At 44.5% G+C, this 22884-nt stretch overlaps 2 protein-coding genes across 2 annotated transcripts in view; both read left to right on the top strand.

Moving 5' to 3' along the window:
• Window positions 1-3624: 3624 nt before the first annotated feature.
• On the top strand, window positions 3625-16118 carry bend5 (BEN domain containing 5). Its single transcript, XM_084473343.1, has 6 exons — window positions 3625-3844; window positions 4837-4967; window positions 5600-6173; window positions 8882-9030; window positions 10426-10639; window positions 11138-16118. Exons 1-6 carry the CDS (start codon window positions 3661-3663, stop codon window positions 11332-11334), a joined length of 1449 nt encoding a protein of 482 aa, XP_084329469.1. The 5' UTR covers window positions 3625-3660; the 3' UTR covers window positions 11335-16118.
• Window positions 15381-22884, top strand: part of agbl4 (AGBL carboxypeptidase 4) — a gene marked incomplete at both ends in the record, with an annotated part of 50910 nt that continues 43406 nt past the window's right edge. The window contains 2 exon segments of the mRNA XM_084473516.1: window positions 15381-15446; window positions 18115-18118. Of these exon segments, the coding sequence (XP_084329642.1) occupies window positions 15381-15446; window positions 18115-18118 (70 nt within the window).

Genomic DNA, 22884 nt, shown 5'->3' on the forward strand with positions numbered 1-22884 from the left:
ACTCTAACGGGCGTTACTCTTGACTGTGAACAGTTATTATCGTTTGCATACCGGGCCTGAGATGTGGGTCCAGTATGCAAACTATAACAATTGTATGGTAAGGTAACATTTGTAGACGCTTTCAACGTCTTTAAAAGACGTTTGGAGCTTCTATAAACCTTATCTCGTCATCCTGATTTCATTTGATTTGTCGATGCTTGAAGCGTCTTTCCAGGAATTGGCCGTAATAATCCTGCTCTTCCTTACTGTCCATTTGATGCCTGGCTGAGTTCTGCCATCGCTGGGTCTGTCATCTTTATGCCATCTCTCTGGTTGGCTCCAGCAGCTGCCAAACATCACGCGCACCTGTGCCAGCGTCTGTTCGTCCTGCAGATTGGCACAGGTGCTGCATTTTGATTGGCTGTCTGTGTGGGCTGTGTCCCGGCCCACTACACACCCACACCAACACCCTGTACACTGTTTTTTTACACACACATAAACACACAAAAACAAATACACACACCCATACACACGTACACACAAATTACACACACACACACACACACGTACACACACACATGTACACACACACGTACACACATCCCCCACAGAGAAGTGCTCATTTGGTTCCATCCATCCATCCATCTGTGTGTGTGTCGTCGGGGCCCCGTGATTTCATCTCGGGGTCTGTCCTCATGATTCAGGGCCCCAGCGGTGTGGCGATGACGTTCGTCCCTGCAGTCTAATTCCATCATCAACATCATTACTGCTATTATCATGTGTCTCCCTCTAATACAGGCTAATGGATGGCCAATAAAGATAGATGAGCCTGGCAGCGTGGCGCTAATAGGTAGGACATGATGTCTGGCTTCTGTCCTGACTGCAGTGCGCACGCCACCGACTGCCACTGCCGCAGAGGAAACATAGCGTCAAACAGCACCGCTTGTCTTGAGAATGCACACACCCAGGGGTTATGTGTTTTAATGTTGGCTCATATTCGTCATCTTGTAGTTTTGGTGGCATTACACACGTAGTGTGTCGCTTCACAGTCACTGGGCTGGTCCCTTACTCTGTGGAGGGCCTATTGATTGAACATCCGGATCCGTAGGAGGACAGTTTAGTAACTCTAAAACAAGGCTGTATGTCTTGTTTTAGAGCTTTGGCCACTGTGAAGTATCGGGTGCCTTAACTCTGGGAAGTTTGGCCACTCAGAAGAGTGAAGGTACCTGATACTTAGCGGCTGAGCGGTGGCATATCCAACCTTGAGGGCAGGAGGGGCCATTTAAGAGAAGATTAGATGAACAGTAATCCTCCCTTAGGCGTGTTAAGAAGATGCTTAAATCTCCCATCTCTCACCTGCGCTCTGGCCGTTCAGTATATTGACGGCATGGTGTTGGGTAGATATTGTAAATAAAACAACTATACCTCAGCATCTGGGTTACATTCCCATATATGCCTCTGTGTCTGTCATGCTGTATAATAATGTAATGCATTTGTATTTAAACATAATTACATTGACATTTCTTTTTACTTGAATATGTCTATTGTGCAACAAAATTGTGCAATAACCAGGGTTAAAAGTTTGTATTATTGTGCTCCTTGTTATAATTTGTGAATAGAATAATATAACATATATAAGTGAGTGATTAATAATATCAGTCACTATCATAGTTTATTTTATCACACACACCCACCCACCCACCCACACACACTCATTCACGTGTCTCTCTCACACACACACACACACACACACACACACGCACACACACACACACACACACACACACAAACACACACATCCACACACACTCAATCACGTGCGTCACACACACACACACACACACACACACACACACACACACACGCAAGATTGAGAAGAAGAACCATCGTATAGCACAGAGATTGCACATTGTGGGGGGCCTGGCATTTGAGATAATCATAACCCACCCATTCCAGCAAACTATGAAACAACAAAACAGAAGAGAAAAGCTATCCGCAGTTCTGCATCAGTTACTTTTCAATTATGGCAGTCAAAAGCAGAACGAAACAGTTAGGGCAGTTTATCGACTGTGGAGCTGTTAGAGTAACAGCACAGAGGAATTCATCCCAATATTTAACTACCTGACTGTTGCTAGGAAAACCATCCTATTCTGACAGATGGACTCGAGTATTGACGATGAAGGGACATACGAAAAGCGTATTCTGAAAAAACAAAAGGCTCTCACGTTTGGTCACAGAACTAATTCCACCCGGCAGGTGGTTATCTCTGGGGGTTTATTCCCACTTGAGTGTACCTAAACTGCCAAATGTATTTGAAACAAAAGGGCAATAGAGGGGTTAATTTCTGCGTCATGCAATTCTTGTTATTTTCCATTGAGTGGTTAAGTTCATTGATTATGGCAAAGACTCATGGGCGTCACCATAATATAATGGGGGGGGGGACACGTCCCCCCCACCCTTGAAAAAAAGTCATTTCGACCTCCCCACATTTGCCATCAAAGATATTAGTGCATGACTGGTCTACTAGTCCAGCGTTCTTTCCATCGCTTCACAATCAAATCCGTTCCACGTTATCAGTAGGGGGAATACCCATATAAATAGAAATCCACTCGTCCACGTTTTTCTGTTTTTTTAACACACAACGCAGCATCACGCACGCATTCAAAACACGCACCGAAGCCGACCGAAGCAAGCTGTTGTTGAGAGTTGGATCAACGACAGCGACACGAGATGGACATAAGGACTTTTTTTTTTCCAAGAAGAGGAAAGTAAAGTAAAGTAGCCCAAGTTTTCCATTGAATGGCCAAACAGCTAAATTGCGTTCTTCCATGGCCAAACACAGCCAGCTTTTCTGATAAGAATGTTAGCACCCTCATGAGACATTCTCTGGCATTAGCAATATTCAAAGTCACAAAGATCAAATATTTGTGCCTAATAGCCTACTTTGTTGTATAAAAAACCTAGCGTATATATCATCAAGACATGTAAACGTTTGCAATGGCTGTTAAAAAAAAAAAATATATATATATATATATATATTTTTTTTTTTTATATATGATATATAGGCTAGGATATATATATATATAATAATAATAATAATAATGAAAAAAAAAAATATATATATATATATATAACATAATAGTAGTCAGTATTTGCAGACCATGCCAGCTCCAAGGAAAATCAATGAAAGAGGGAGATCATTTTAAATCTAAAAACATGGTAAAAATGCACCAGAATGCGGGAAATTGCATCTACTTCTTTCAATTTTTTTCTGGGGGAGGACCCCCAGACTAAATATGTCCCCCCCACTCTCAAAAAGCTGATGACGCCCTTGCAAAGACTGCAGTAAAAGAAAAAAGAATAATTCAATAACATTAATTACACTAATTAACGAAATGTTATAAATACATACAGAACATGAAATAAGCATATATGTAAATCAGTTTGCGTAAAAAAAAACCATTTAAATAAAGTGTTTAAAAATAGTTATATCGATTGACGTTTGCCTTATCTTTAATTGTTAAAGTCCATTGCTAATGCCTAGTGATGAACCTCAGTGATGGGGATCAGACCAGAGTAGCCGAGCGCAGAACTCCCCTCCCTTGTGTATATATTTTTAATACTTAGAGAGGCAAAAACTGTCATCCATATCCAAAGTGTAGGACCAAAGATAAGTAAATAATGTATGCCTTTGTGAGGTTCTTGGATGAAGACATGTGCTACGCATTACCCATTTCAAATGTGAAAGACTTCAGACCCCTGCACAAAACAGATTTTGATAATCAGAAGGTGTATCTGGTTCACAGAACTGAAGAGAATGACAGCACAGGCCAGCCGTGCGAAGCACAGATCCTTGCGCTCGCAGGTAAGTTGGCTAGGTAGCCACACTTCTTTCGTCTAACGCAGTGTCTTTGTCTCCAGAATAACATCGTTGTGCATGGAAGCCGAAAATGTGTTTCGGTCGATCTGTCAAGACTGGGGCAGCATGAATCTAGCACTGACAGCCACAACAAGATCACGTCCAGCTAGCCATCGATATGGCTAGCTGCGTTTGCTAAATGCGCTAAAGTTAGCTAGTTAGCCGTATCTTGACATAATGTCATTAAGTCATATTTGACTTAAAGTGTGTAGTGGTCGGACAATGTATGTATGTGGCGAGTGATCGGTGGTTATCCTGCATACTACGTGGCATGCAACCCGGTACATTCGACGTTGTTTACAACTCTCCGCTAACGTTAGCCCCTTGCCTCGCTCTGTGTTTTAGCCGGAGAGCTAACGTGGATGCTGGCATGCTCACCCTTAGTTGGAATTGTATTCTTAACACGTTTGACAATCTTTGGTTGACACGTTTCATACATATTCGGGTTGATTAGAAACGAGTTTGTTCGCTTATTTGGTTAACTTTGTGTGGTATCCCACTGCTTAGTGCGACATCACCAACACCTGCCAAATGTCGAATTCCAATGCACTGGGTTCTGTCAAAGTAGCACACATTGCATGGCTTCGGTAACAGTAGCTCAGTCCTCAATTACCGTCCGAAGCCTGGGGTCTTTAGCTACATTACAAAGCTGATAAAGCACCAGTTGTGTTTTACGCGCCGCAGACAGATAGCTGGACTGGTTGTTTATTTTCTTTGTATCAAGATTGATCACCTCTAATGATAATGATAATGTGTCCTTGTTGTCTTACTTGTTTATTGTTAATGTGTTATTTTAAAGAAAACCATGTCATACACATGATCAAGTAAGAGTCTGGAATATACAGGAGGAACGGTTGTATCTAAAGTTTTTACCTGTTTTTAAATGTTCACTGACACGTTTCCTTTCTTGCTTGCTGCTTCGGTTCTGCGTTTTACAGAGACTGTAGGGGAATTTGAAGACAGTATAATGCAAAAGAAGATGAAAATTCCCAAGATGTCTATCAAATATTCAGGAAATTCTATTGAGAACCATTTTGAAGAGGACATGCTGCCTCTGAGACATAAAAAGGTAAGATATTAGCATACACTTGAAGGAGGACTCAAATAGTCTTGTAGAAGGAGGATTGTGTATGATTACCTTTTTCCTTTTATATCTAAAAACAATGGCAATGGGATTGCAACTGTAGCTTGCAGCATACATTCTCGTTTCATGATGGCTAGCTGTGTAATAGTGTAATTCACAAGGTAATAAGGAAGTTCTTTACCTAACTCAATATGGTGTGGGTGTGTTGGTTTGCGTGCGTGTGTGTGTAATATGGGTATGTCCATGATACAGCATGGTATGATGGCTATGTTTATAATACAGTGTGGCATTAGCGTATGTTTGGCTAGTGCCCAAAATCCCGTACACTATTTTTACCATATGCAGGATTAACACAAATTCAGCACTCTGGACAGCTGCCCTTTCAGACAAATCCTCTGAGCGGCTCATCAAGGAACTCCCTGACTCTTCCCACTCTTCCTATTGAATTAGTCTGGGAAACATTAAGACATGTCGTAACAACCCAAAAATGTCTTTTAATCTTACTGCCCTGTCACACCATAGATGACTGGGTGGTTAGTCGGGGGTTGGTTGAGTCCAGAACAAATAACCTTATCTCGGGGGAACTTAAGTTTGCTTTTGATCATTTCCGTCCTCAGGCCTCGCCCCAGGACCACGGCCGCCCTACCTCGACCTCCTCAAAGAGCCTGGCGGCGGTGGTGGCGCGGCTGGAGAGGAACGCCGCCAGCTCCTGCACGGAGGGGGAGGACTACCTGGAGGAAGACCGGCTCATGGAGGAGGAGGAGGACGGGTACTACGACGACGAAGACATGGAAGGGGAACATCAGCATCTCCATCAGCATCACCACCACCACCACCACCACCAGCGACAGCAACAGCAGCAGCAACAGCAGCAGTACCCAGGAGAGGAACATCCAGAGGAGCTGGACCAGCGGCGGCAGCACGACGCAGAGACGGACTGCGGGTCGGAGGAGTCGTTGGCGGCGGCGGCGGGCGCGGTGCCCCGTGTGCTGTACGAGGAGCTGGTGCACAGCTACAGGCAGCAGGAGGAGGAGATGAGGAGGCTACAGCAGGAGCTGGAGCGGACGCGGCGGCAGCTGGTGCAGCAGGCCAAGAAGCTGAAGGAGTACGGTAGCCTGCTGACAGAGGTCAAGGAGCTGAGGGACTTCAACAGGCGGCTGCAGGACGTGCTTCTCATGAGGCTGGGCAGTGGTGAGGGACGAGATACACGCACACGCCCGCGTACATACACACATCAGAATTTTCTATGGATATCAGGGATCCTTTTCAAGTAGAATTTTAGGACATCCTTAAACCTACCCCGAACTCTGAATAGAGCAAGCACTTTCCTGCGGATTCAGAGGAGCTGATTTAAACTTTGAGAACTTGTTCACTCAATCTCGAAAGGGTTGAACCTGGAAAATGCACTCTCATGATAGGTGCAAAAGCCATCATCTATCACTATCAAATTGTGATTGATCAGTGAATTCCCAAGCTGACCTGAACTTGGTATTTTTATTGGTTAAAGTCCCAGCTTCTTCCAATCATTAGCGCAAAGTCAGCTTTTAAAAAGCTGGCTCTGCAGGGTTATTTGAAGCCTATCTAGGGTTCGCCAGACAGTTTTTTTTACTTGGTGGTAAAAATAACAGGAGGTGTATTATAATGGTTTATTAATTAGGGCTGGACAATCACTGGTGTTACTTACATAAGGAGAGAAGCGCTTTGAAATCCATTCTTTTTGGGGACTCGAGCGACAAATGCAGCCCAATGTATTTGATGTGATTCAGACCAAGAGTGGCTCTAAAACCCACTGTCTTCCTTCACACAGTAATGACATGCTATTTAGGCTACCAGGTAGACTGCGCTCAGTGCACTGTGGCCGATTTAGTTAATCTAGGATAAAGTGCAGATTTTAATTTCTTTCCAACCAATCGATTGGACAGTATGTTGAATTTCAGTCTACCAAGATTATTTTGGGCTGACTACAGCCCCAATATTACTTTTATTTTTTAATAGTATATTTTTGAAGAAAACTGAGTTTAATAAACAGCAAAGATGGCTGTGACTGATTTGTCACGCATTTCATTGCTCTGATTGGTTATAGGTCCATCCAATTGTTGTCCGTCTCTTGGAAATTGAGAGGTTCCAGACTAATATGCATTAGCAAAATTGGTCTGGCTATGTCAGGGCTAGTTCAAAGCATGAGTCGTCATGGCAGCTAAACTGGAAGTAGTCTTATCTTGGTATCTGAAACTGAAACCAAAAATCGTGGCTTCCTCTGATTTCTTACTCAATATAACCGGCTTACCTTAAATTCCAAACAGGGCCTAGATTAATATTGAATCACATGAGACTATATCGTGTCATTCAACTTGTCATTTTGTGGAGCTTGTTTTTCACAAAGTAGACAGTAGCTTTCAATCAGAGCCATTTCTATGAACTTATTAGATAGATCTGCTTGCCTCAAAGTTTTTCGACTATTCACAATGATCCATTGTGAGTTGTGAATTCACAATGTTCCATTGTGAATAGTGAAGTAATCAATTCACAACCAGGCCGCAGTGCATTGAGAAAATATTGAACAAACGTAGCTCTTCAAGGTGTCAAGCAGAAGAGCTCATTCCTGGCATTGACAGGCTCAGCCCTGGGGCTTAAACCGTCTGAGAGGGCCATAATTCATGCTCACTAGACAAACTTCTTAACATGTGCTTTGCATAATGCCGCAAGGGGATGTTAGGACGCTGGCACAAGTTGGAGAAATGTAGCCTTTTGCTGTGCAAGTGAACCACATTAGCTTGTTACTATTGGAGCTAGGAAATGCTTGTTAGGAAAAGGGTTGTTAGATTTGGAGCTATTTAAATGGGTTTTATGCTTGTGTGCATGCTTCCAAGTTGAACCAGCACTTCTCTTTTAAGTAGAAGTCTCACTGGGTGCTGAAATCAAAGTGAATCAGCTGACAACCTTGGTGGGCAGTGGGCACTTTAATGATGAGACATATCGCAGCATGAGTTGCAACAGAGGGCAACATGCGCGATTGGCTGATTCTGGCCCAAAGTAACTGTAACAGTAACTGTCTGGAAAACACAAGATTTCCCCGTTTCCATTTCAAAAATGTTTACAAAGTTGACTGACGCTACCTGACTGGAGGTGTACAAAACCAAAACCTCCCCACAGCTGGACTGGACGGGTGGTTTCCCCAGTCCATAAATAGGGCTTTAACATACTGAGAGGCCGGACTGCTCCATCTGGGTTTTGTTTGATTGTTTAGTTTAATATTTCCTGTTGATGTATTCCACAATACGAAAATAGTCATCTAGACACAGTCCACCTGCGTTTGTCTGCACCAGCTCAGTGGTGCATAGAGGCTGATGTGGAGTAAGAGGACATGGGGTAACCATGGATGGCACAGCGGTCTAGCAAACGGTAGGCCTGGCAAGTGCCTGCATCAGACCTCTGTCCCCTGTGGGATGTCATTGGCTTGCCGGGCCACTGGCATGACATCTAAAGGACAGGCTGAAGATTACAGCACCCAAGGGCAACGTTCGGCAGGTGATGGAGTGCACCGACCAATATTAAAACTCATCAGCTAAATTGGAGCTTAGAGTGGCCAGCCACCAAGTCAGCTTAGCTTTAGCCACTGGGCTAAAATAACCGGCTGTCTCCCGGTACCGGGTATTCTGGCCCCAAGCTGGTAAGCAAGGAGTCAGGCAGGCACTGTTCCAAGGTTAGAAACCAGAAACCCCCCCCTGGCCACCTTCTGCTGGGAACCGCTGATACTGAGCCACATCCCAGGTCCACTCTTTTCCCTGAGTAGTGTTGTAGTTTTGTTATTATTTCAATCATTTCAGACTCAGGATTTGTGTACTCGGGACTACAAATATGGCTTCTTCTCACCCTCCCCGCCATGTGATGTCTCCTAGAGCCCATGCATGACAATGGCACACAGACAATCAAGGCGGAGGCGGTGGAGCCCATTGTAGAGGTCCAGGAGATGAGCAGAGAAGAAGCCAACGCCAGCTCCAGCCACTCGCCGTCTCCGCGAGCGGTGTACACCTGCAACGACGGCAAGGTCAGTCCCACCGCGCCCCGTATCCGCCCCTTTTTTTAAATTTGATTGGCCTTTTCCTTTTCCCGTCACCTCCTCCTCATCGTTCAGTCATGACTCACCGCTCCTTCTGTCACATCTCCCTCTCTCTCGCCACAAGGGTGGCCATTTCTCCTCCACCGTTTTCCTCCCCCTTCTTCGTTTCCTCTCCCTTATCGTGGAGCTATAATTTGAGATTAACCCCGTTAACCCCGTGATCCCATTCCGCTCCTCCTCCTTTGTCCTTGGCTCACCGCCGCCTGGCCACTTGTGGGCGTTTGTTTGTGTGTGCGTCCGTGGAGATGCGTGATTTAATGGGAAACGGCCTATTTCCTCTCAACACACGTGAACTTCAGGGAACACGGTGTTGAAGTTAATCAGCCCTGGTTTTTTCGAGTTATTTTACCCCTTCTGCGGCCGCCCGCCCTACCCGAGCAGGTAAACAAGGTTGAGAGGATTATTATTGTTTCTGCAGGCCACCACCACCACCACCATCATCAGTGTTTATTAGCCTGTTAGGGTTCTCTGCGCCCCCCAAACACCGTAATTCAGCCGTCGTCCTGTCGGTGGATGACAGGGGGGAATTGGTACTACAAGCTCTGGGGCCCGTAGCCACGTGAAGCGTGAAGAACACAAGCAAATTAGAACTCTCCTCCTACATCAGGGACCCCATATTAATTATTTTCAGCAGAGGAATTTAAAGTGACTGACAGGTTTGTGTGTGTGTGTGTGTGTGTGTGTGTGTGTGTGTGTGTGTGTGTGTGTGTGTGTGTGTGTGTGTGTGTGTGTGTGTGTGTGTGTGTGTGTGTGTGTGTGTGTGTGTGTTGAACTTGAGAGCTTGTGTCTGCTGGCTTGGGGGCCCTAAGTACATGAGCTGCCCAGGGAAAAAGCCCTTTGGATGTGGGCCTAAAGACTTAGCACTGATAAGCGAGGTGAGGATATGGCGGGGCAGTCAAATGTGCCCTGTGATACGTTTGCTCAAACCGATTGCCCAGAGAAGGCTGCCTAGGTCATCCTGTCGGTGGGAAGTTTTCTGCAGACTTCTGCATAAATTGACAGGGTACACACTGAAGACTTTGTCTGCTTCAAACAGAGTGTTTAATGTTCTCCTGTGTTCCCTTACCTAATTGGATGGAGTGTGAGCTGGTTAAAGGAGATCCGCACCTGCTGGCCGGGAGTCATTAATCTGGGTGTGATCGGAGTGGTTTTGAACCAGTCTGGATTAAAAACCAGTCAGGATTTAAACCATTGGGGATTAGAGTGTTCAAACAGTGTCTCTGGGTTCATTCCCTAACACTTCCAGGAGTTGTAGAGTGTGTGTGTGTGTGTGTGTGTGTTTGGCACATGTGTAATGATCTGGGGCGGTGTCGTCCTCCACAGGTCCATCTAGGAGGGGGCATCTGGGTGGAGGAAGAGAAGTGGCACCAGCTCCAGCGCACCCAGGGAGACTCCAAGTTCACCAAGAACCTGGCCGTGATGATCTGGGGCACGGAGACCCTGAAGAACCGCAGCGTCACCGGCGTGGCCACCAAGAAGAAGAAGGACGCGCTGCCCAAACCGCCGCTCTCACCCAGCAAGTTAAAGATAGTGCGAGGTAAGGCCACGGCCCCAGAGCACTGGTTCCCTGCCAGCTAAACCCTTGCCCTATGTGGATTTGTTTTAAGCTGAGAGAGTGTCCACCACTTGACTCTGCCGGTGTATACGTCCTTTTTAGTTTAAACATACGTTGCAAGGTCGTGGTTTTTACCCCCTCGGTCAGACACGCTAAACTAGAGATGCTCTCCTAAGGGGCTCTAGTCGCGGGGGATGCCCCTTCAGTTGGACACGCTAGGCTAGAGATACTCTAGTCATAAAGTGTTCTATAAGGACAGAAAACGCCTGCATGAGGAACCGTGTGGACTTCATCATCGTCAACACACGCGACCCGTTTAGCTGTCCCCGGCTGGCAGGGAACCAGGGCCTCAAAGGTCACGACCTCTGGGCTAATGCGGTCGGCCAGGTCGCACGGGCGTCATGCAATTCATGCGTACTCGCCCTATTAAAGATCACACGGTAAACACGCGCTACTCCTTCCTCCTCCTCCCCCCCACAGAGTGTCTGTACGACCGCGTGTCCCAGGAGACGGGGGACAGCGCTGAGATCACGCAGAGACTCTCCAAGGTGAACAAGTACATCTGCGAGAAGATCATGGACATCAACAAGTCCATCAAGAACGAGGAGCGGCGCGAGTCCAAGCTGCTGATCAGGCAGACGGTCAAGATGGAGAACTACGCCTACGACGCCATGTAGTGGTCGCCACGGGGCACGGCCTGCCCCTCCCCCTCTCCCTCTCCCTCTCTCTCTCTCTCTTTCTCTCTCTCTCTCTCTTTCTCTCTCTCTCTCTCTCTCTCTCTATCTCTCTCTCTCTGGGCCGTGGTGTGAAGATGACAGGGCGGGGTGTAGGTGGTTGGGGACTGGGGAAGGGCGGGGGGGTCATTCTCTGTGACATTAGCAGCATTCCTATTATTTTTTTTATTTTTATTTTTTTTCTAACTGGTATTATTTATTTATTTTGGTAACCGTGGCCCTCCTGCAGCATCCCCTATTGGCCCCTAGGAGGCTGCAGACGGCTTCACCCGCCAATCAGCTCGGTCGACCGTGTGACCGCACTAAGCGCATAGGAATGGGTGTGAATATTTTATAACCGTTTCAGTTTGGGGTCTTCAGATTTTAGTCTTTGTTTGCGACACAAGGCGGATTCTGTCGGCCGTCATTGGTCAGGTAGAGAATCACTCGCTGTCAGAACAGGGTCTCAGTCTTTCGAGGAATGAGGCGTTTCCCTCTCTGTGAGTTGTTGATGAGCGGTTGCGGTATATGGACACGGTATAGTGTGTGTGTGTGTGTGTTGAGTGAGAAGTTAGCCATTTGTGGTGATCCCCGTTTCATGGTGATTGCTGAGGATTTTCGTGTGTTTGATGGACAGTGGTGTGAAATAACGGTGAGGAACATCTAGAAGCACTTTGACTACAGGGTCTTAATTACTGACAGCCAATGGGGAAGGTGGATATTGTGTTGCCCTAGAGAGATTAATGCGGTCATTCATGAGTGGGGAATTCAGATCCCGTTTTGGAGGCAGTTGGTGTGAAGCAATGCTTCACATTTCTATTGCTTTGACTCAACTACAAAACCAGTCCGCCATAACCCCTGCTCCAAACAGCTCTCTGAAAATGTGAGCTGGTTCTAAATCGCTTTCAATCATTTCAGTTACTGCTTTTAGTAATCTTTGTCCATAACAGATGCTGTGACTGCCTAGTGGATTATTTTTTTTTATGTGGGGTTGGGGGTGCGGCGGGGGGGGGGGGGGGGGGGGGGGGGGTGCATATGACATGCATATTAACAAGCATATTAACAGCCAAGAATCGCCTTACAATAGATTTATAATAGATTGGGATCAGCGCCGGGGTGGCCTGTGTGCATCCCCCAGACCTCTACTAAGCTGTGATGTGTATAGCGAGCGGCGTAGCGCCCGGTGGCAGGTCACCGCATCTTCTAGCTCGCGCTTCACACCCTCAAAGCCGGGGGCGGGCCGGCTCTGCAGAGCCACAGCCACTCGGCCCCTAGTTTAACAGCGCCGGTGCTGGATACAGGCAGTATTAGAGGCGGGTGAGGCGGTCTGTGAAGCCGTCCTGTACCGATGGCAGGGGTTGTTTTGTGCCCTCTTCAACCCCCTCCCCCCCCCATCCTCTTCTATTCCCGGACCCTTCCACGGGGGACAGGCGAACGTTGCCCTTGTGATAACTTCCTTTAAGCCATACCATCAGAACTTTGGATATGTCTCCCTTTTTTGTTTTGTTTTTCTTTTCCGTTGAGTCATTTAGTGTCGGGTCTCTGTTTGTTTTTCCCTCTACTCCTCCCTTGTTTGTTTGTGTCCAGATTCCTGAATGGTTTGTGTGGCTGTTTGCAGGCTGGAACTAAACGCTACAGATTGAAATCTCTACTGTGACCTAAGGTGGCTAACTGTGAATCTGCTGCAGAGATGCCCGTCAAGCCTTTCTATGTTTGTCTTATTTTCTCTCCTACTCTCTCGCTCTCTCGCTCTCTCTCTCTCTGTATCTTTCTCTCTCTCTCTGTCTTTTAGAGTTGTTGGTTTGTTTGCTGTTCGGTTCAGTTTTTTTGATGTCTGGGACGTTTTAAATTCAGACTTTATTTTTTGTTAGGCTACCATATCTCGGTGACATTTTAGTGTACATAAAAATTTAATTTTTATAAAGTTTATATTTTTGCTGTCTAGTTCCGTCGCCTTTAACCCACGGCATCTGCAGTTTTATTTTGGCCGGTTTTATCAAAGTGACGTTTTTTATTTGATTTGAGTTATCTGTCTTTTTGCGGCTATATCATCTCTGTCAGGAGAATCGTTTGGCTTTCAGCTCCATGTTGTGTCCAAAAGGTGTTGTATTGGCGTTGACGCGCAGACGAGAGATCAAAGAAAATTGTCGTTCCCTCTCAAAGCTGTGATGCGCTCTGTTGAACACAGACCAGGCTGCCTCCTAACATGAAGCTCAGTGATTAGAAATGTATACTGCATTGATCTTGGGTTGTGATACGCTCAACGGGTGACAGATAGGTCTTCCCCTAAATTTCCCTGACAGTCCACTTTGGCAAAAACGAGATTAGGATCTATCGTACGGTTCGAGCTGCGCGCTACGCCGTCGAGATGCAGTAGACGGCTGCCACGATCCAAATCATTTACATTGAATGCACTTTAAACCCTGGTACAATTCAACAATCTTAAAGGAGTTGTAACTGCATAATTGTCCAAAATGACATATTATTGTATTATATATTTTTTTCCTTTTTATTTGTTCTATCTTTAGAATTGAAAGGCCCAACAATCGTTGTGTAATTAAGAAGCACCTTAGGACCTGTTGGTCCAGGATTGTTGTTGAGCGCCAATGGGAAATGAGAACTAGCTTTTGGCTCAGTCAGACGGGCTGTCAGCCCCCGCAGGACAAGACGTCCCGTGTCTGGAAGGCAGGGCGTGTCAGAAGGGAACCAGATTCCTGAACCTTAACAGACTCTCCCCTGACCTGAGTCGATTTATTTGCTGGTGTTGTTGTAGTTTTACCGGCAAGCGGGTTTATAGGGCCTAAAACGTTCTGGCTGTATCACCTGATAATTAGATAGCCTGATCTAAGGTCTTCGGCAATGTAATATTTACATTGACTGAATAGTGTGCTAATGTACCGTGTAAAGATGCTAGGTGAGGAATGACAGAGGTTTGTACAGATAATGGAGTATTTTTTACCAGTGAGTGGTTCTAAAGCCAAAGTGTTGAGAGGTGAATGGGATAAAGGTAACAATGAGGTGACTGACTGAGGAATCAGCCAGATTTTGCACAAGACTGGCACTTGCCAATGTTTTAGCGCTAAACAAATCTTAATCCACCACAAAGGTGTCATATTAGATCTATAATGTATATCTATATATATATATATATATATGGTTTGATTTCAGATCTCTCCCTTTATGGTGTATGTACAAAGTATCAGCATGTATAACTAATACTTGCAGCTAAAATAGTATATTTAAACAAAACGTTTCTGCTGTGTTAAGGCGAACCTTGCTGAGATTCTGTAACGCTGTTGTCACTTTTTTGTTTTGATTTTCTGTTGCCAAAAAAAAGGGTTGGTAGTTTTTAAACAGTGCTCAAGATAGCTATAACAGCCACTGTCATGTTGAGTTGTTTATCAAAGGCTGGATTCCTGCAGTTGGATTACTACCGGTGGTAGTAATCCTTTAACTGAAAACCATCTCTGGCAGATCAAATCTGCGTCAACGTTTTTTTTTTATATTTCTTTGTGTTTCTTTTTTTTCTTTTTTATTTATTACCCATATTTAGCCTTATCTGCAACTGTGAGGCCAGACCCTGTCTCTTGTAGCAAGGCCCGTGTCGAGGACAATCTGGGCTCAGGCAGCACATGAGCAACACACACGCCGACAGCGACGAGAGCTTAGAGCATCCACGCTGCCATCCAGCACCATCACAGACCAGGCCAGGGGGGGGTATGACCAACAACACCTGGGGTCACAGCGGCCACAGGGGTCACCACAAGGGGGCCGCCTGCCCCCCATCACACCACCGCCCCCGCCAAGGGGGGGCGTTAGAATAATATAAAGAATTCCGAAATGTACAAAATGCGCACTGTGGAACTTTCTGTGTTCAGGCTTATCTTGTGAAATCCTGTCTTGTCTAATCTGCACAAGCAAAGCAGCTTTGTGTTATTAGTTTTTATTTAGGGGGGGTGTTGTTTGACAGGTTGATGTGGTAGATATCAGTCTTAGCTCGACTCTCCGACATGGCTCCGTGTCGCATCGCCTGCCTGCGCAGAAGAATCTTTCGTGGTTACGACGCGAGACGCCGTGTCAGATTTACCTGAGATTGATAAAATGGGCCCCTGTGTTTTTATTTCGTTTTTTTTTGGTTTGTTTTTACCCCTTGCACCCGTACTTCTACAAAAGACGTGTGGCAAACGTTGTATACAATCCACAAAACCGGTTCTACTTCATCTTGCTTTTACCGTCCTACCTCATTGCTACTCTGGTGTCCGTTTGTCAGTGACTGTAAAACTAATATACGTGTATTTAACAAAAGAAAGAAAAAAAACTAAAAAAAAAAAAAGGAGACGCTCATGCAACAGTTATACCTGATTATCCTCTTCTTAACATGTACAGTATAGTATATGAAACTTCTCAAAACACCTCAGTACTCTGGAGAGTCTTAGTGTGCTTTGAGGGGACAGGTCAGTTTTACTACGCGCTGCTGTAAATGGTTGTCTGCGTGGGGAAAGTGGTTTCCTCTAGGTGTCTATCTCCGCTCTTTTGCTCTGTTGGTGGGCGTGTCTGTCTGTGTTCCGCTTTTGAGATTTTTAAACTGGTCGACGGTGCTACCAGCAAACAGGTTTTCTAACCGATCTGTCTATCGGACCTCAAATGGTGCTATGTTTTTTCTATGTTTTTATCGGCATAATACAGCTCTGTTACTAATGTGTGTGAATTGCCCGTATCTTGTCAGTTAATCAAGCTTATGAAATGTTAAGCCAAAATTATATAATCACTTAAATGTGTATATATATATATATATATATATATATATATATATATATATATATATATATATATATATATATATATATATATATATATATATAATTTCTAAAAATATATATATATATATATTTATAAAATAAATACATATATTTATATATATATATATATATATTTATTTCTAATTATATATTTATATGATATATACATATATTTATGTGTGTATGTATGTATATATATATATATATATATATATATATATATATATATATATATATATATATATATATATATATATATTTAAAAAAAATACTTACAAACTGTCTACTATCCATCCAAATATTGGTCATGCAATACTTTTCCTGGGCTCAAACGCAGGAGTTTCCAGTACCTCAAAATGGATTCATCAGCATCTACATATTTCCTAACTGTTTACTTATTAAACTTTATTGCAGGTATAACAAATATGCATTTCTATATAACTAGATCAGGCTACACTAGATACAAACAGGACTAGTCCACACTCAGATGGCAATTCCATGAACAAGAATGTGATTTCACTGGTTGCATGCTTCATTCTCCCCAAACAAATTATATTCATTTTGCATACACAGCTTTGGATCTCCGCTTAAACTTGTATTCTACTCGGGTCAGAATAGCTTCATAAGACTTGGTTTCACAGAACATGGTTTTACATAGTTTCATAGTGTTAATGTCCAGCTATAAGAAGTGAGGTGATGGGAGTTAGAATGTACGTAGTGTCCGTACCAAAGAGGATCCTACTTGACAAAGAATCAACTGTACTATTGTGCTGTTTGTTTAGAATAGGTTTTGTACGACGGTGAGAACTTGAGTGGAAAGACCATGAATTATTGACCTGAGGGCAATTCTTATCAATCAGAAACGCCGTTGCAGGATTGCCAATCACCCACTGTTTTTTCCCTTTTTGCTGCTGAATTTAAAGAAAATAATTATCAGATATGAATATATCTAAGTCTATATAAGTAAATATGATTATTATTTTAATATATGTATCCACCAAGCGCTTTTCTCATTGACAAACGACTGTGAACCTGATCTTTGTTTTTCTAGGGGCAGCGCAGAACAGCTTTACAGCGTCACAAGGCTTTAGGGTGATTATATTTCACTTGCTGGGTGTGCATCTCATTCCTCTCACACTGGCCAGTGACATCAATGTAATCAACCACGATGTTGAGCTCCATCAGAGCACCAAAAGTATTTGAAGTATGTCGCTCTTTTTTGTAGTCCTCCTGTGAGCTGTACTATCGTATATGTGTGTTTGCGTGTGTGTGTATCTTAATTCTCTGTGACCATGAAGATGAACAGGCATATCCCTCTCTACTGTGATTCAGGTGTTGTTTATGTGGGATGTAAGGTTGGGTGAAGACCGCATCCGTCAAACCGAATTTCGAAGTTTGGTCGGTTGTATTGTGTGCATATTTCAACTTGGAGACTTTCCACTGCCCCTACTGTTCAGTGGAGCTAACCGTTCATCCGCAGAGAAGGGGAATATGCTTGTGAACCTTAAGTGGAAAGAGTTTCAAATTTAGAATCTGCGCTGAACATAGCTACCCTGTTATCATTTTGTACAAGTCAAAAGAAAGCAAACATTCAAAGACGTGTTTGAGCTGTATATGTATATGTAATAGATCTCTTCTCTACCGAAGATCAGGTAATTACAGTAAGGTCTAAGTTGGAACAAATGCAGTGTTGATTAGGTTTGAGAAGAAATGGATCTTATCCCATGTGAGGCCTGTTGTCAAGGCCTCAACATTATGAGGAGCTGTTAAAATGTCCAAGGCCCCATCCCAACTCCCTTAAAGACTTCCTCCACGTTCACACAAGATGTAAGCAGTATTGGGATCAAGCGTGTATATGTCTTTGTTAAACCTGTAACACCTCTGCTACGCGAGCGACTCTTTTTGCGCTAAGCATCCTGTTGTTTTTGTGTTCCTCTTGCTGCAGTCAGGTACACTTGTTCAATGTACAGATCAAATAAATAAATACAGACTTTTATTCTATCAGCGCAAGCCTCTCTTTCCTCTCTGCTGTCAATGGTGATGTACTACTGCTGTTCTGGTGTGTACAGAATATCTCAGATGTTCCCTGAGATACAGTAGTTCATCGTATTTCTATGCTTTTGGATCCACACAGTGTTTCTCCATTGGTGATCCACTGCAATCTTTTGACACTGCAGCACTTAAATCCAACAAAATCTGTTGTTTCCACGCCAACAACTCTTCTGATTTTCATGGTAAACCGTTTCTATGTTTTAGCCAAATGTTTTATTAGGCTATATGACATTTTTGGTCTTTATTTTTGAGTGTATTTGGTCCTGTTGCTGATTATTTTGTTGTATGCAGTAGTATCATCCTCATGTCTTATTTTACTCTTCCTGGAGTCCCCGGAGTTGTCTTTCTCAACTGAACTGAAAACATTATCAAACAAAATATTTTATAAATCTGATAGTAAATGCCGACTCACCTTAAAATGTGGCGAACAGAACTTATATTTAAGCTCTGTTGCATTTTTGTTGTTGCATTAAACCAATTATAAAATGTTACTATATTTGCCATCATTTGGGCAAAATATGTCAAGTCAAAATGCATGATCATACAATCTCATGATACAAAAGAGTGAATTGTGACTACATTTTCAACATAGACTACAACCAGTAGGTACAACCATTCTGTGTAAAAGGGTGTATTGTAGTGTAACTGCAGTCTGGGCTTGGTGTAGTACAAATACATTCTGGTTGAAATGTGTGCAAAATCCCTTCAAAAACAATACCTAATGGACAAATACCCTATACTTAAAGTTGAAATCTCAAAGATTTCAGTTTCATTCTCTTTGGCTACATCTATTGCGATTAATGCCTTCTACCTCACTTCCAAGAGACCCAAACAGTGACATCAGTAAACTGTCAGTTGGTTGGAGCGAGTTGAAGAGAGAGTCCCTTACATTAGCTCCGCCTTCCCTCTCTGGCAGAACCATCACTGCTGGGTGATGGAAAAGACGTCACTAACAGGGACACAGACAACCTTGTGTCACCTCATTTGGCAATAGATAATGACTTGACACAATTATTTATGTGAAAATCTTCGAGATTAAGCAATTCATTGTGTGAACCATGTTTCTACAGACATTCTGGAGCGTTTGTACGACATCAGAGTACAAACATGCAATGTGTGTCAGAGATATGATTTCATAACATGTTTTAATTCTTTAGCAATTATTCATTCAGGAACTGTGAGAATAATGAAAGTTGCCCAGTGTGCAAGCACTCAAAAATCTGCTAGATTTCATTTGAAAATACCCATGGGCATCATCCACTCTCTCCTAGTCGATAGGTCACAATGCTAGACAGAACCAGTTAAGCTCTCGGTTTTAGTTTCAGGCTCCAGTCTACCGTATTCAGATAAGTGTACCCATGCATGCCTGCTATAGTAGGGCCAACTCACAACCACATTTCTTTGATACTGGCTATGTCTACGATAAAAAAAATGCCACCAGCATTCTCCATCGCTCGCAGGGTTGACCTTATTGTTTGGTTTTCGGATCAGTGCATACACCAGTTAAACTGTGTCTTTGCGTACTCGTGGGTTTGTGTGTCTGTGTGTGTGTGTGTGTGTGTGTGTGTCTGTGTTTGCCTTTAAGAAATCTACAGTGAATGCAAAGGGATTAGCTGGCCGATCGATTTCAGCATCAGCTGCACGGCAGCAGGGAACAAAAGTTAGCTTCTGTTAGTTCATTCATGTTCCTGCACCGCTGGTGTGCCTGTGAGCTTCACAGAGCGCGCCGACGATGTCTATCTACCTCTGCCCCGTTTCTCCACTGTATATACCCCCGTATCTACCCGGGCCCGATAAGACACACAGAAATTGGGTATTGGCATATCAAGAGGGTTTGCAAGACGGCTGATTTGGAGACGCTTCCGTCTGCTGGAATAACCTCCGAGATTGGATGGAGGGGAAAACTGATAGAAACCGGTCGATCTCACACTGTGCTCGGCGGATGGGGGGGGGAAAGTACCCCGAGAACCACCTTAGTTTCCGCCCGTGTCTCTTGCCTTGAGTACCAGCAAATTTCCATATATTATTGCCTCGGTAAGCAAGTGTGTCGTGTGGGCCAGGCTTTTCCCACCGCCCAAGGGGACTGCTCAATGTCATTATCTCTGAGGCCTGCCACCAGCCTGTAATGTATTGCTGCCGAGGATTTATTGGCACTGAGATGATTCATCGGTGCCGATGATGGATCGGGGGCGGCTAGGTCAAGTTGGGCCGAGTCGCACTGGGCCTGACAGAGCTGGGCTCTCTCTATCTCTCTCTGTCCCTCTTTCTCTTCTCTCTCTCCCCTCTCTGTCTCTCTCTCTCTCTCTCTCTCTCTCTCTCTCTCTCTCTCTCTCTCTCTCTCTCTCTCTCTCTCTCTCTCTCTCTCTCTCTCTCTCTCTCTCCGGCCCCTCTGTCACAGGACAGAGTGTACCCTCAGCCTACTGCAGTATATAGAGGCTGCTGGACACTATATATTTCACACACACGCATGGGCACATAACCTAATAAATATGGTCATCTAATTCTATAGGCTTTTATGGAGCTGATTCATAGTGCCCACGCGTTGCTGTATTAGCAGTGCACCATGCACAGTTCCTTTGCATCCCTGTTGCAGATGGTGGGCTAGTGTCTTTCCCCTTTTGACTTTGCCGATTTGTCTTTTAATACCGAGATCCAAAATGGAAGCAAAGATGGGCACACAGATTCATAAAAATAGGAGAAGAGGCGGAGAAATGTGATTGGCTGAATCTATATAAACATTGCCTTACACCTCAACCCTTAAAATTTTAAGTGGTGCAAGAGTCATGCCATCTCTCCCCCCCCCGCCCCCCCCTCCTGATCCTTAATATCTAATGGTGTGTGTGTCATAAATACACATAGCCTCACGTGTTGTTATGTTTGTATGTGTGTAGATGTGAGTAACAGTAATTGTGTGTGGCCCTAGGTGTCCAGGTTGTGTGACTCAGTATCTCCTCGTCTGTATTTATCCCTGAAGTGGATGCAGGGGTTAACTGACAATGTGCTGGGTCCTAATGAATTCTGCCTTTGGTCTTTTTCATTAACACGAGGGTAATACGCTTGCCAATCACGCCTGCAGACGGTATATAGTGGCTCCACACTCTTTTTTTCTCGTTGCTAATCCCATCCCCTCCTTCCACGTCCCCTGTAGGTCTGGAATAAACCTGTCTCCCTCATGCACAGGCATGCTGACTCACACAGGACCCCAAAGTTGATTGACAGTTTTTGTTTGTTTTTATTTTCTTTGGTATTTTCTTTCTTTGGTAATTGCCCCTTTTTCAGCGAACCGCCTGCACTTTTGCAATGAGTACATTTTGCTGTGCATTAGGGTTTTTCTATAGGGCTTGTTTTTCTGTCATGGTGCCACTTGGTGTCATTCTGGCTCTCTCTTCTCTGGCTCTCTCTCTCACACACTTCACTCACAGGACAGACACACACACACATACACACACACACACATACACACACGCACACGCAGAAACACACACACAGGACTTTCAAATGTCTTCCTTTAATACGGACCAATTAACAAGATTCCCAGTGATGACAAATTCCTTATTCTCGGAGCGTTTAAGCTAATTACACTCCCGGACGAAGCAGGTTCCAGTGGGCTCTCTGAGGTGGAGGCCGGCTGACAATGGCACACAATGTCACCGGCCCCTCCGCTCCACCAGCCAAGCGACTTCATTTGCTTAATAATGTTCCCACACATCACACAGTCTCCCTGTCCTCTTCCACACACTCTCGTCTCTCTGCGTCGCTCACAGCGGCTCAGCCGTCTGCCCGTCGCTCATCTTTCCCGTCACCCTTCCCTCTCACCTCCTCCTTCCGTTCATCTTCCCGTCCTTCCTATAAATCTCTCGTATCTCAGAGCTCATATGTTCAGAGCTTCTCCCCTCTCCCCTCCATCTTCCTTCTACGCCTTCTTCTATCTCGCTCCTCCTTCTGCCTCTCTCGCTCTCGCTCTCGCTCTCTCTCTCTCTCGCTCGCTGGCTCGCCCCGCTATTTAACCCCTCCCCACTCCACCCATCCCTCCAGAGCAGAGGTGGTGTTTGGAATAATATTCGGCTAATTGCTGTCTAATAGCCCCTCCTAATGATAATAGGATGCGGTAAATAAGGCTTGCTACAAGACGACCAAATTTGTCACATTTCAAGGGTGATCAATCTGTGTCAGACATGCGGGACCCCAGCCGGTCCCCCCCCCGGTCCCCCCCCCACCCCCCCCAAAATGTTGGATGTGAATGTCACAAACACTGATTTGTCTCATGCATCTCTCTCGTGATTCTCAGAGAGAGAGCGAGAGAGATGGGCCAGAGTGAGCCACACAACTCGTCAACACACATGTTGATGACATTCAGAAGCCGTTTCCAACCACCCTGTTTGGCATGGTGGAGAAGCATTATGTGTAGATCAATCCAAACCAGCCATGCAAACAATGCTGGTCTTTAGATAAGAGACTTGGCTTCTACCATCAACATACTTTAGCTTGCTAGGTGTTTATACACTTAGGTACAGCACCAGGAACCATATCATCCATTTCATTTACACGAGAATCGATTTGAAGTATTGCAAATTCTTCAGACGAATACGTACCTTGAGACATGAATGGAGATCAGTGCAGAGCCACAACTAAAAAGGTAGTGGTTATTGACAGGTAGTGACGA

Source organism: Micromesistius poutassou (genome assembly GCF_964030765.1).
Source record: "Micromesistius poutassou genome assembly, chromosome: 9".
NCBI classification, from domain to species: Eukaryota; Metazoa; Chordata; class Actinopteri; order Gadiformes; family Gadidae; genus Micromesistius; species Micromesistius poutassou.